General features: G+C 51.7%; 3 protein-coding genes across 13 annotated transcripts in view; 1 reads left to right on the forward strand and 2 right to left on the reverse strand.

Annotated features, from left to right (window-relative positions):
* SGSM2 (small G protein signaling modulator 2) overlaps positions 1-830 on the reverse strand; it is a 37,579-nt gene extending 36,749 nt beyond the window's left edge. For all 8 annotated transcript variants that reach the window (XM_014881162.2, XM_088177168.1, XM_088177166.1 and 5 more), the window contains exon 1: positions 698-830. In XM_014881162.2, coding sequence (XP_014736648.1) covers positions 698-754 — 57 coding nt within the window. In that variant the 5' untranslated portion in view covers positions 755-830. The remainder of the gene's footprint in view (positions 1-697) is intronic.
* Positions 831-1,265: 435 nt separating this feature from the next.
* Positions 1,266-11,018, reverse strand: TNFAIP1 (TNF alpha induced protein 1). 4 transcript variants are annotated; one of them, XM_088177115.1, is made up of 8 exons: positions 10,932-10,992; positions 9,730-9,774; positions 9,117-9,695; positions 7,532-7,701; positions 6,804-6,893; positions 6,665-6,717; positions 5,914-6,184; positions 1,266-5,675 (listed from the first exon to the last, which is right to left on the reverse strand). In XM_088177115.1, exons 3-8 carry the CDS (start codon positions 9,331-9,333, stop codon positions 5,457-5,459), a joined length of 1,020 nt encoding a protein of 339 aa, XP_088033241.1. In that variant the 5' UTR covers positions 9,334-9,695; positions 9,730-9,774; positions 10,932-10,992; the 3' UTR covers positions 1,266-5,456. The 4 variants fall into 4 exon arrangements, with proteins under 4 accessions (XP_088033241.1, XP_088033242.1, XP_088033240.1 ...); XM_088177116.1 differs by having other exon boundaries at positions 5,914-6,109; positions 9,117-9,774; positions 10,932-11,018; XM_088177114.1 differs by having other exon boundaries at positions 9,117-9,774; positions 10,914-10,984.
* A 26-nt stretch (positions 11,019-11,044) lies between these two features.
* On the forward strand, positions 11,045-13,126 carry IFT20 (intraflagellar transport 20). The gene is made up of 4 exons (XM_014881222.2): positions 11,045-11,292; positions 11,514-11,599; positions 12,183-12,286; positions 12,712-13,126. Exons 1-4 carry the CDS (start codon positions 11,166-11,168, stop codon positions 12,791-12,793), a joined length of 399 nt encoding a protein of 132 aa, XP_014736708.1. The 5' UTR covers positions 11,045-11,165; the 3' UTR covers positions 12,794-13,126.
* The last annotated feature ends 131 nt before the right edge of the window (positions 13,127-13,257 follow it).

A 13,257-nucleotide genomic window follows, 5' to 3' on the forward strand; every position in this document is an offset into this window, starting at 1 on the left:
CCAGGAGCACCGCCCGCAGGTACCGGGCACCCGGGGAGCACCTCCCTGCAGCCCAGGAGCACCGTGCGAGCACGAAGTGCCACCAGCCCAAAGGCGAGTGTGACCAAACACCTCCGCTCAGGTGCGGGGTTGGGCTCTTTATGCACACACGGCTCTGATTGCCCCAGCCCGGGAATGTCACACAGGTGTGTGCAGGAACAGACACCCAAATTAACCCTTCCCAAGGCACAGGTGCCAGGACTCTGGCACCAGGCAGCCAGCTCGGCTCATGCACAGACACCTCAGGAATACCTTTCTTATTCCCGATTTCTCCCCCTTCTCCCCTAGAGCTTACAGTTACGGAAAAAGTCATAAAAAAACGAGTACAACGGGGAACACAAGCCCCGGGAAAGGGAGCGGGAGCCGATGTCAGCTCCTGCCGTAGCAGCAGCCCCGCGAGCGGCATCCCCGCTCCAGGTGCGCCCGGGAGAAACGGAGCGCCGGGGCTGTCCGGGAGCAGCATCGCCCTCCAGCCCCGCCGGGACACACCGCGTCCTGAGGCGGGCAGACCCCGCTCCCCGCCGGGGCAGACCCCGCTCCCCGCCGGGCCTCAGGGCGTTCCCCACGCGGCTCTCGGTCCGACCCGCGGCCCGGGGATGGACCCGGGAGCGCGGGGCTCTGTCCCCCGCACAGCCCCAGGCCCTCACTCCGCCCTCACCTCCTTCTTCACGTTCCACAGCAGCCTGTCCTTCACGGCGTCCGCCGAGCAGCTCATGTTGGCGGGCCCGGGGCGCTCACAGCTCCCGACCCGGGCCCGCCGCCATCTTCACCGCGGCGTGACGTCAGCGGGCGGGGCGGGGACACCGCCCGGCCACGGGGGGGCGCTGTGCGCGGGCAGAGGAGCGCGCGGAGCCCGGGGCGGGAGCGGGACGGGGAACAGGGACAGAGGGACAGAGGGGACAGAGGGACAGAGATAGAGGGCATAGAGGGAACAGGGACAGAGGGACAGAGGGACAGGGACAGAGGGAACAGAGGGATGGGGACACAAAGGGACAGGGGGTACAGGGACATGGGGACAGGGACAAAGAGTGGGACAACGGCCCGAGGGACATGGGGACACAGATCCAGTGGTCTGGGGGGACAGCAGGACACGGATCTCCCACTCCACTGCTGGTCCCAGTCCGGGAGCTCCAGCCCCAAATCCTCGGTGGGGATCACAACAACACAGAACAAAAGGTCCAGAGACCAGCACCACCAGTAACAAGTTATGATGCTGGAGAAAAAAATCACAGAAGACAAAATATAACACTTTATTAAAAATTAGTGTTCTATTTCCATTTAATGCACTGGTGAAACACTTTAATCAACAGATGATTGATTAATTACTGCATTAACTAGGTACTTTGTCTGTAAAACTGACCCTTAAAAGTTAGACATGAAAATAAAACAAATCTCTAAGATTTGAATCTCTAAGAAAATAACTTGATCACAGAATATCAGTTTAAACAAGATCAGCAATCATATTTGCTATCCTCTGGATATAAAATACCATAGAAATCCAAAAGAATCCTTTACTCTCAATAAACAAACTAAGTGTCAGCCATCCTGTGAGGTAGGGGAGGGACCGTTCCATTGGATGAGAAGTGGCAGCCACACAGAAAACAGAGCCTGCCGTGTGTCCCTGAGTGAGGGACAGAGCTGGAGCAGGACCCACCTGCCAGGCACACCTGAGCTCTCCACAGCACAGGGGGAAGTGGCTGTGAGCACTGAATGTAGGGATTGTCACAGAACACAACCTGATTGTGTAAGGCAGGGGCTGCTGGGCAGACCCATCCAGAATTGCCTGGAGAGAATCCTGTCTGGAAATGAGAAACCTCGAGAAAAACAAGACCAAGCCCACAGTAAGCAATGCCCATTCAAACACAGCTCTCGGTGACAGCACAACCCCTCCAACACCCTCCCTGTCCATCACGGATTTTCCATTTTATCCAAGAAGTGCAGAAGATGGAAGTCTCTGGAGTGGAACATTTCAGCAGGGTAAATGTCTCCTTTTGCTCAAAAAGCAAAATGTCAAGGTGAAGGTTAAGCAGGGCCAGCTGTCTCGGAGCTGAGCTCTCTGCTCTGACACTCTTGGCTCACTCACACCCATCCTAGGGAGCTCCTGCCCCGCAGGCACTGTCACACAGCAGCTCCCTCCTGCACAGGGACCCGGCCCTGGGACTCCCTCTGGGAAACACCCGGGGCCCTTTGGCACAGGGCTGGGCAGGGAAAGGCTCCCATTCACCCCCTCCTCTGCCCAGGCAGTGCCCGAGTGCACAAAGGTTTGTAAATCGAGGAGCGAAGAGGACAGCAGCGCTGTAAGAATGACAGCTAATGTAGCTACAGTTCACACCCTGTAAGAGGGCAAAGAGGCTCTTTTTTTTCTCCCAAAGGCTACTCCAAATTCCCGGGCACATCCTTAATGCAATCACTGGTGATGGCCAGTACAAGTCTCAACTTGCAGACAAATGCATATAATTAGAACCATGTATTCTTTTAATCTGTGCTTAATTTGAGTTTAATCTGAGCAGAGAGGATCCTAGGAGAGTTCACTGTAAACCCACCAATGCTGCCTTTAAACTGCATCATCCTGCTCACTGCTGCTGCTTCTGCACTACACCAGGCTGTAAACTCATGTTCTAGAACGTCTGGAACATTCCTGTCACAATAATTTATAGCCCTCAATTATGTAAGAGCTGATGAAGGTGAGAATACAAAGCACGTGTTACATCACAACTTCAGCACTCAAAATGCTCAGACCCTGGTGGGACAGAGGTTGGACAACCCCAGGGCAGGATTTTGGGGCAGGGGAGATCCAGTGACAGCCCAAGGAGCAGGTCCAGACAAACAGACTCAGGAGGAACTGCAGTGAAATTAAAAGGATATCTGCACGTATTTTAAACGTGTTCATAACTGCTGACAGTTCTCACTGACACTCCACATTCCACAAACACCAGGAAGATCCTTTCCACTTGGTAAAAAACTCTCACAACCAAACTGTTTACTTCCCAGGTTAATTAATCTATATTCAAATCAATTAATTTTTAATTAATACCACTTGTTGGCTGTGGGAAATACGGAAAGGAAACTAAACCAAAACACACCAGCTTTTCTATGCTTCTTATAGTGTAATAATTCACAAGTTGGATCCATTTCATTAATGAACCCTGTGAGTACAGAAAGCCTCTGGAGTAGCACATGAATCTGACATTCACACACTCCTTCCCATACCTGTCCTCCCCCAAAAAATAAATGCAAATATGACATTTTTCTGCTTATAACTTCATTTAAATGCAGTTTTGCAAGGCTATCAGCATCACTTACTCTGTTAACATTCACTATGATAGTAACAAGAAAAAAAATATAAATTTGCCAAGAAACAGAAGTGCCACGTGTGTTTTCTAAATGGCATCAGCCTCTGTTACAAGACAGAAAAAGCACAAGATAATAACTTGAAGCTATTAAATGCAGCACAAAGACCCCATCACTGCAGCCTCTGCTGGTGCCTTCAAATTAAATAGCATCAGTGGAGGGAAAAAATTTTAAAAATCCACATCACACTCTAGCAGAATTAGAGAGAAATACCACAAAAATCTTGTTGAAACTCATCTCAACAGCTGTATTTTCCCTGGCACAACAGAATAACCAGCTGGAAAACAAAAACATACAGAAAGCAGTATAAAAGAGGTTGTTAGGATTATTAGAGATTTCAAGAGGCCTTTCACAAAAAGGCAGGTGCATCCCTGTGCAATGCTGCTTCCTGAATGTGAGGAGAATGAAGTGAATCCTGCCACGTGTACAGGCAAGAAAATTCTAAAAGTCTGTTAGTGTTTTCTTACCAACCCACAACAATTTAATTTTGAGAAACCTAAATGAGTGCAAATAATTTTTTGTTCCTTCTCCTGCTTCTATTACGCCCAAACCACCTACATTTCAATTCTCCTTATGATCTCCCTGCATTTATTTGGGATTATTTTCTTGTCAGGCTTTTGCAGTAATTTTCTTTGAATCTTACAGGTAGGTTTGGCACTGGCCAAAGCAGTTCAGGACTGACTACTGTGGAATCTGGAGCTTTGTGACCGAGTATGACACAGGAGCACAAAGGCAGCTGTGGAACACATCCAGCATATCCCTGGCTCCCAGTGGGCAGCCTGCAGGAATAACCATGGATGACAGCAGCAAAACTGCTACCTACAGCTCAAACATACAAGCAAATGTTTAAAAATACAATGGCTTTTCATATTAAATTTGAAACCGTTTACAGAAAATTTTCAGAAATTTCCATTTGCAGAGCAGACCTGACTCCCACCTCCTGAAGTGCCCTGTACAATCAGCACCCAGCCAAACACTCATAATAAAAGTGATTATTTCAGTTTAAAATCCTGGCATAAGCCACCTCTCTCCTGTGCCCAAAGCCTCTTGCAGTTCCAAGCTAGAACAGTATTTTCACAGCTGATTTTCTTCTTCAGCTTCTACACTCTAGAAGGGATTCAGGAAACAGAACTTGAATTCACATGTTCTAGCCTTAGAAAACACTGTTTAGCCTCTCCTTCTCCAGACACTGCAATTTTTCCCCCTGCAGCTTGAGAAATTTAACATTAAATAGCACTTCTAGGCCACAGGAGGAGACTAATGTAAAACCAATTCCCCAGATTGCCCTTGTTTATATAGACAGGATTTCACTGTGACAAGCTTCAGCCAGGGCAACACTGCCACAATCTGCTGACGTTTGCTTACTTCAGGCTTCTTCCCTCACCAAGCCCATTCACCCTCTCCCAGGACAAGTCATTACATCAGAGATCTCCATTTTTCACACGGGCAGGCTGATGACTTGATTCTTACCACTTTGGAAGAGCTTGCCTTGGAATCAATGAGTTTTAAAGCCACTCTCTTGGAACAGAAACCTTTGCAGGTGTGTGGGGACAGGGGTGGGAGAGCACAGGTGCAGCTGACTGGCCAGTTAAAGGTTTCTCCTGGGGACAATCCCCTGTAGTGTCTGCCAGGAGCAGCCACATTCCAGTCCTCTCTTCAGTATCTTGACTTCATAACTGCAAGTTCCATGATACAGAGCCCTGAAAGGGGAGCAGTCTGGAAAGGGCTTTTCCAACAGCACCCCCTCAGTCAGGAAGAGCAGAGCTGCTCACGGCAAGGGGGAAACCGGCAAATCATTAGATGGGAAAGAGCAACCACAAACCGAGAACCAGCGTTCCAAATCCCCCCTCCCCAGCAGGAAGAGGGGCCAGCCTGCAGATAAAGCACAAAGGGCACAACTCAGCTCTCCAAGCCTTTAGTGCTGCTTTGTGCACACAAATCCCCGTCGGCTTCTCCTGGGGAGCCGAGGCCCCGGTGAAGACGGACGGGCAGCGTGCAGGGAACCCTCCGTGCTGTGCAAGGACGAGGGGGCGAGCTGGGGCTGCAGGGCCAGCCCCGTGGCCCGGCTAGTGGCCCAGCTGGCGGTCGTCGTAGGTGCTGTACCTCTTGACGTGGATGCGGCGCACGCGCTCGCGCAGCTCCAGGCCCTCGTCATCCTCGCTGTGCGAGGCCTGGCTGCGGCTGCGGCTCGTGGCCTCCAGCAGAGAGTTGTCCGGCACCCGGGGGGTCTCGTACAGCAACACGTTCAGGGTTTCCTCGTAAATCCGTGCCTCGGGGAATTCAACCTGCCAAACACAGCGCACGTCTTGCTCCTCGTCCATCCAGGATCACACCACATGTGAAAGGTACTGAGCCCTGAACCCACACATTAGAGAGAGTAAAAAACTTCTGGCAGAGGGCTACTCCCACCACCAGGTCACCTCCCTCACCTAATCTTTTAGATTGCTCTAGAAAGGAATACAGTATCTCCAATTCTTAATGTTGGACCCTCAGCTGCAGCACGGGCGGGTGAGGCTCCGTTACCTTGGTTTGCTTCTTCTCGGTGGCGTAGACGATGGAGGTGCAGCACACCTCGGCCAGCTTGCGGCCCTGCCCGTAGAAGGACCAGCAGCAGATCTCGTCCCCGATCACATCCTTGATGAACAGCACTCTGCCGTTGAAGCGCAGGGACAGCTTGTCAAACAGCTCGATGTTCTTCAGCAGGTTGTCATCCGAGTTACTGAAACAAAAGCACCAACAGGGCTTTTCAAGCAGCCATCTCTGCCTGTTCTGCCAGCTTTCAGCGCTGATCCAACTGCAGAATACAAATAAGGAGTGACTCACTGCCACATGCTGCCAAGGAAAGAGGGGTAATAGCCCATTTCAGATACAAACACACTGCTCTGACCCCATGAGCCAACACACCAGCCTTCAGAGTTCAACTTACACAATTAATAAGGACAGCACCATGTCCCAAACCATTACATCAAACCCCACTGCAGTTCTCTGGACTGATGGCAGCAGAAGTCCAGAGTTGGTGTGTGCTGGAAGGGCCATGTGCTCTGCACCCTGCACACCACAGACACACTGCCAGGGTGAACACACTATTTAAAAACTAAGTTTTATTGAGAGACTTGCAATGTACGGTCTTAATTACCTTACAAAGCAAGATACAATTGTCATAACCCAAAACAAACCAAAAGAAGCCAAGTTAGATCATCCACCATCATCTTCCCCTCCCATAATCAAAGAGAAATTTTCCCACTAAAGTGAGGGTAAAAAAGAAGGGACATACCTGGTGTAAGAATATTTATTGTTGCTTCTATTATACAGCAGTTTAACAACAGGCTGTTGGGAGTGAGAGAAAAGAAGAAAAGGTAAGTTCTGTGTTTCAATACATCTAGCATAAATCTAGAGTTGATAAGAGCAGTTACTTTCATTGATGACTCTATCAGTCTCTCCTCTTCTTTTGGAGAGGTGATAATAGGGATGCTGCAGACAGGTTCATACAAGTCTTTCTTGTCCTGTTTCAATGAAAGAAGAAGGAGAGGAAATAAGAGAGAAATGCTAAAGCTGACATTGCTGCTGCTTCCTTCAGCCCCTCCAGCCATGTTCCCAAACGCTGTGATGCACAGGAAAAGCTCTGGGTTGCTACAGTAACCACAGAGCTTACCTTGATCTGCAACCCAGAATCACAGCAGAGAATTCTCATCCCCGGAAGGCAGCAGTAATTGAAATATTGGGATGCAGGTGGATGTCCTCAGCTACAGCGTGGACAAGGACTAGTCATATTTGGTTTAAGTGGGTTTATTATTCCATCCTTTCTTGAAGAAAAGGATATAAAGAGTCTGCAGCAGTTTTAATCAACTCAAACCACTGCACAGAAGAGCATCAGCCACTGTGAACTGAACAGGAGATGGCAGAACAGGATGTCACCAACATGAGCCAGCCCTCGGGACACAGAGCAAACTCCCAGTGTGGGCTAGACAGGCTGTGTCCCCAGATCCCTCACTATCTATTTACTAAATCATAACTTAAAAATACCTTGTACACCTCAGACTTGGTGCCATCTCTAGGGCCATGAAATAATCTCTCAAGTTGTCTTAAGTAAATTTTATAAGCAAAGCACCCATGAAACACTTGACAGGATTTCTGTTCTTACCTGCAGGGCTGCTTGGCACATGTCCACCAAGCCCTGGATGAGATAGTATTTGGCTTCTGCCATCAAGGCTTTGATCTCCTGCCTGTGTTTTGGAAGTGCAATCGTGTCATCTCTGAGATAGTTTAAAATTGTTCCAAAGTGCTTCCCACAACGGTCTATAAGGATCCAGCCTGAAAAATAACCAACATATTTCACTCACCTCAACTAGAGGCTAGAAAAAGCTCCCTGGAGAGGTTAAACAACACTGAGGTTTCCTGATACTGCTCAGGACACTTCTCCCATGTCACCCAGTGCAAGTCCCTACTGACTCTGAGCAAACTGAAGCTGCTTCCAGAATAGAACCTGACAGTGGAGCCCCTTTGGTACTGCCCAATGTTCCCACTGCTTTCCAGCACCCCAAAAGCAAAGCCCCCAGCTAAAAACACTCAGCTTCCAGCACAGGAACCCAGCTGCAGTGCTACACTGTGATGCTGGGCAGCCAGAAACTTCTGAATTCTGAATTCACCAATGTTTGCAATAAGTAGATTTGGGTAAGTTCTGCGGCCTAACAAGGAGGATTTGGCAATGCTCCAAACACATCTGCTGCTGCTGTTTGGAGTTGAAAAGAGAAATGTTCTGAAGATGCTAAAAGGCAGACCAGCCCAGAAAAGTCAGTGTGGAGGAAAAGCTGTTCTACTCGCCAAACAGGAGCAAAGAACGGGACAGACAGACCAGGAGGAAGCACAGAGGGGATGAAGCAGAGGAAACAGTAGCAAACAGACAAATTCTTGCAATTTTACAAAATCCCTGAAGTCACATTCCCTAAGGAAACAGGATGTCTGACCGCTGCCAAACAATAGCAGTGTAGGATGCATGCACAAGGCTCAGTACAGTGCCAAACCCTTTCCCATAATGTGGAAGGCAGAAAAAATGTTTGGAATCTAGGAACAGAAAACAACCTAGGAAGTTTGCTAGGAAAGTAAGCTAAATCCCTGCTGGACTCTCCAGCTAGAGCTATCAGAACACGACTCTCATTTTTCCATTCAGGCTCAGGCTCTTACACAAAACTGCCTCTTCTGCCCTTTATAATGTATCAGGGATTTAAAATATCCTGTGTCCAGCTGGAGGTGACACACTGCCTGACTGATCCCTAAACACTGTCATGGCACCATGAGCCACGACTGGAACATGCTGCTCAGAAGAAGGGGAAAAAAAAGAGATCTTTCAACAAGGCAAGGCAAGCTATTATGAGCCTCAGAGCTGAAAACTGCACGTCCCTCCCAATGTGCGTGGTTCGAATAACGCCACTGCTCGATGTGACAGAAATGACAACCCACAGACTGTCTGTTCAGTCTTTACAGCACCACCAACAATCTGCTCACCAGCTGTGAGGGCAGGAAAGAGACCAGTCCTTCCCCAGTTCATCTGAGTAACAAAAACAGGTATTTCTACAAAGCCAAAGGATTGCTGGAACCAACAGGGCTTGGCTGCCTAATGTTCCAAGTTATTTTTGGCATATATCATCCTCTACATCCTTAACGCAGCCAAACCACCACCAAAGCCCAGCTCTTTCACAGAATTGTCAACAATGAAAGTGCTCCCTTACCTTCCTTGTCGGTGAGCACCTCCATCCTGCCGCTGAACATGGCCTTGAGCATGGTGTCGTGCCTGGTGAGCACCTGCACCGTGGTGTAGTACAGCGAGCCCCCGACGTTGAGCCGCACGTATTTGTTCCCCAGGCTGCTCCCCTTGAGCCCGCTGGCCTTGGGCTTGTGTCCCGCGGCCGGGCACAGGGCACTGCCCAGGCACGTGTCCCCAGACATGTCCTTCTGGAGGTAGATGACCACCCTGCAGCGCGTGGGCCGGGCCAGCCCCGCCGTGGTGCCGCCGTCACGCCTCAGCGGGCCAGGACAGCGGGGCAGGGGCTGGCATCACCTCGGGGTCAGCACGGTACAGGGTCAGTATGGCACAGGGGCTGGCATCACCTCGGGGTCAGCACGGTACAGGGTCAGTATGGCACAGGGGCTGGCATCACCTCGGGGTCAGCACGGTACAGGGTCAGTATGGCACAGGGGCTGGCATCACCTCGGGGTCAGCACGGTACAGGGTCAGTATGGCACAGGGGCTGGCATCACCTCGGGGTCAGCACGGTACAGGGTCACTATGGCACAGGGGCTGGCATCACCTCGGGGTCACTATGGCACAGGGGCTGGCATCACCTCGGGGTCAGCACGGCCACTCCACACACAGACATGGATGTCACCCTGCGGAAGAGACACTTCCTAAGGATGCAGCACACACATCCTGACCAAACACAGGTTAGCTATTTTCCAGGCAATTCATGCAGCCAAACTATCGCTGTGTCGCACTTCTGAGGCACCTGAAACTCTGCCAACTTCCTGTTGTTGTCTCTCCAGCCAAGGCTGCAAACATCACACAGCACTGCTGGAATTCAGCTCCCCTTCACCTTCCCAAAAGAACCCAACTCTCTTTGGGTCCAGATGAAATGCCCTGCAAGAGCTTCCTGCTCCTTCTTCAGCTGGGGTGTGTGTGTGCATCCCCCTGAGCGGGGTTTGCTGATGTTGGTCTGACTTTTAACTAGAGACACAAATGTCCCTTCAAATACCTCAACACTGAAAAGATGGATCACAAGGTTCTATTTTCTGGTAACTCCTCTCATTCAAAAACTCCCCTTCATCCATCCTGGAGCCCTGACCAGTGAACGCAGTTCTAATTTGAAAAGAAAATAAACAAGACTCCCCACCACGTACACCACCGCTTGTCACTGATGCCCTGCCTTGCTTTAAACCGTCAAAATCCCCTTTTTATGGATTGCTGTTTGTGACAGCAGCCAGACCGAACCCGTGAGGAGACAGGAACCCAGACTGTCCGACCCAGTTCCTCAGAAGAGTTCGCGATCAGTGCCGTCCCTCCAGGCAGTTTCTCACTGCTCTGACCGAAGAACGAAGCAAACACAAGCAAAGAAGCTAAACCCCCTGCCCAGCCAGGTCACCGGGGAGCTGAGAGGCCTCTGCTGTAAACAGCCACGAGATCTTTAATTACCCCTTTTGACACGACCGAAAATTCCCCACATCCCTTCCCGTCCCTTCCTGCCCCGCGTGGGAGGCGGAACAATGGCCCACAGCGGGCCCGGCCCTGCTCAGCACCGCCGGCAAAAGGAGCGACCCGAGCGGAACCCGAGGGTACCGGGGGAGAACGGGAACCCGCCCCGCAACCCTGCACGGGTCACACGGAGCGTGAGGGCCCTGCCCCGGCCCCACGGCGAGCACAGCCCGGGCCCCCGGGAACGGCTCCGGCCGGGGACGGCTCCGGCCGCGGACAGAGGCGGCCTGGCCCTGCTCACGGCCCCACACACGGCCCGGCCCGGCCCAGCCCCGCTCACCCGCCCGGCCTCGCTCACCCGCCGCTGCCGCTGCAGCCGCCCCTCAGCCCCGGCCCGCCCCGGGAACCGCCGGCCCGGAAGAGTTTCGGCGGCTCCCGGCGGGCCCAGCGCTGGCGGAGGCGGAGCCGGGAGGGGCCGGAGGAGCCGGAACTCGGCAGTGCCAGGAGAGCCCCGGGCAGTGTTGGCAGAGCCCCGGGCAGGACCCGCTGAGCCCCGGGCAGTGCCCGCGGAGGGCTCCCCGCGGCCCCGGCCATGGCGCAGGCGGCGCTGGGCGCGGCAGGGCTGCACTTTGACGAGCTGAACAAGCTGCGGGTGCTGGAGCCCGAGGTGGCGGCGCAGACGGCGCAGCTCCGCGAGGAGTGCCGGGCCTTCGTGGACAGTGAGTCCCGCGGGCCGGGCCGGCACCGAGCCGCTCCCCCGCACCGCCAGCCTTCTCTCGCCCCTTTATCTGATTATTAATGACAGCCAAAGCTTAAAGCGTGGCTGTTTGCACTAAACTCTAAGCGTACAGCTGCGTCTAAAAACTATACGACAAAGCAGGAGCGTTAGATCTCTTTAGGGCAGTTCTGGGTATCACTTGACGATTTTTTTTCTTTACAGAAACAGCAGAATTTCAGAAAATAGTGGGCAGCTTGATTGAGCTTGTTGACCAACTGGCGAAAGCTGCAGAAAGTGAGAAGATGAAGGTACTGTGCAGTTAATTCCTGGTTTCTCGTGTGTGCTGTCCTGTGTGAGGCCTCGCTATCCCTCCCTCTTTTTACAGCAGAAACGACTGATTGTGTCAGCATCCTTCTGGCATTCCCCTGGGATTAACTGGGCCTTTTAAATTGATATTAATGATAATATTAATCAATACTAATGAATTAATGAAGCCTATGACAGTGTCACGTTACTTCCACACGTACCAGTCCTGCTCTCCCTGCTTGTCTGTATTTCTGCACAGAAACAGAACGTGTGGTTTGTAATCACTCCATCTTGGTACAACTTGTCCTCCAGAGGCAGGAGAGGCCTCTGGCAGCCTGGGCTTGTCTGGCTGTATGAGCAGTGCCCAGTTTGAGTGTCCAGGAGTGCCTGACTTTGTTCCTGGAGTTTGGGGAAGCTCCAGAGGCCTCGCCCTGCCCAGCCCCCCCGACCCCTCAGGAGCACAGCAGCACCCGCCCTCCCTGATTGCTGGCATGGCTGAAACACCTCACGGTCAGCGTGCTGCGAGGGAGAGGGGCTGAAGGAGGGAACCGAAACCCCTCACACATCCCTGCCCTGTCCTGCCAGGCCATCGGGGCACGGAACCTGCTCAAGTCGATCGCAAAGCAGAGAGAGGCTCAGGAGCAGCAGCTCCAGGCTTTGATAGCTGAGAAGAAGATGCAGCTGGAAAGGTGAGTTTTGTTTTTTGTTCAGTGCTTTGGGGTGTTGTGCTGGCTGGGAAGGCTCAGAGGGGTGACTGCCTGTGCTGTGGGACCCTTGGCCGGGTCAGACAGCCCCACCTGCATCAAAGGTGTGTCCTGGCCAGAGCACACAGGAACAGTGCCACAGGCCTGGAGTCACCTTCAGGCCCTGCAGTGAACCACAAGGTTCATCCCCGAGGACTTCAGGGCTGAGCTAGGGCAGTGCAGAACTCAGACACCTGCAACAGCCTCGTGTCTGGCTGATAAAGGCCCTGTAGAGCTGCTCAGTGTGACTCAGGCTGCTGCTGCTTACAGGTGACTCACACAGGTAGCCCAGGTCCCCTCCCCCTGCCAGGGGGCTGCCCTGACCCACCTCACACAGGTGGGGGTCCTGGACCCCCCGGTTTGTCCTGCAGGTACCGGATCGAGTACGAGACTCTCTGCAAAATCGAAGCGGACCAGAACGAATTCATCGACCAGTTCATTTTCCAGAAATAGAGGATATGAAGATAAAAATCAACTCACATGGAAACTTGACCATTCCAGAATCTGGAGAATTTCAGAAATATGCAATTCCCACTGTGCAGGAGTGCAGATGGTTTGTACAATGGAGGGGCTGTACCTCGGTTTGAGTGTACTGTGGCAATAAGGAGGGCTGACAGCTCACAGCTGCACAGACTGATCTGGCCTTTGATTTTATACCAGTTTTGTACAGTCAGTAGTTCTAATTCAAATTACAGTTGAATTAATGCTACTGGTGCTTTGTTGTGTCTCTTTTTGAACTCTACAGCTCTTTCATAGAAATCAGAAAATAAATTATTGTTCTCAGACTGTCTGGCTGTACCAGAATTAGTTGCTCCTGCTCTGTTATTTTTCAGTGTAGGGGTTTACACACAAGCAATAGTATTGGATTTATATCACCTATGTTACTTTTTCTATAGAATTAGAAAAGAAAGACAGAA

Source organism: Sturnus vulgaris, chromosome 21 (assembly GCF_052056855.1).
Source record: "Sturnus vulgaris isolate bStuVul1 chromosome 21, bStuVul1.hap1, whole genome shotgun sequence".
Lineage (NCBI taxonomy): Eukaryota > Metazoa > Chordata > Aves > Passeriformes > Sturnidae > Sturnus > Sturnus vulgaris.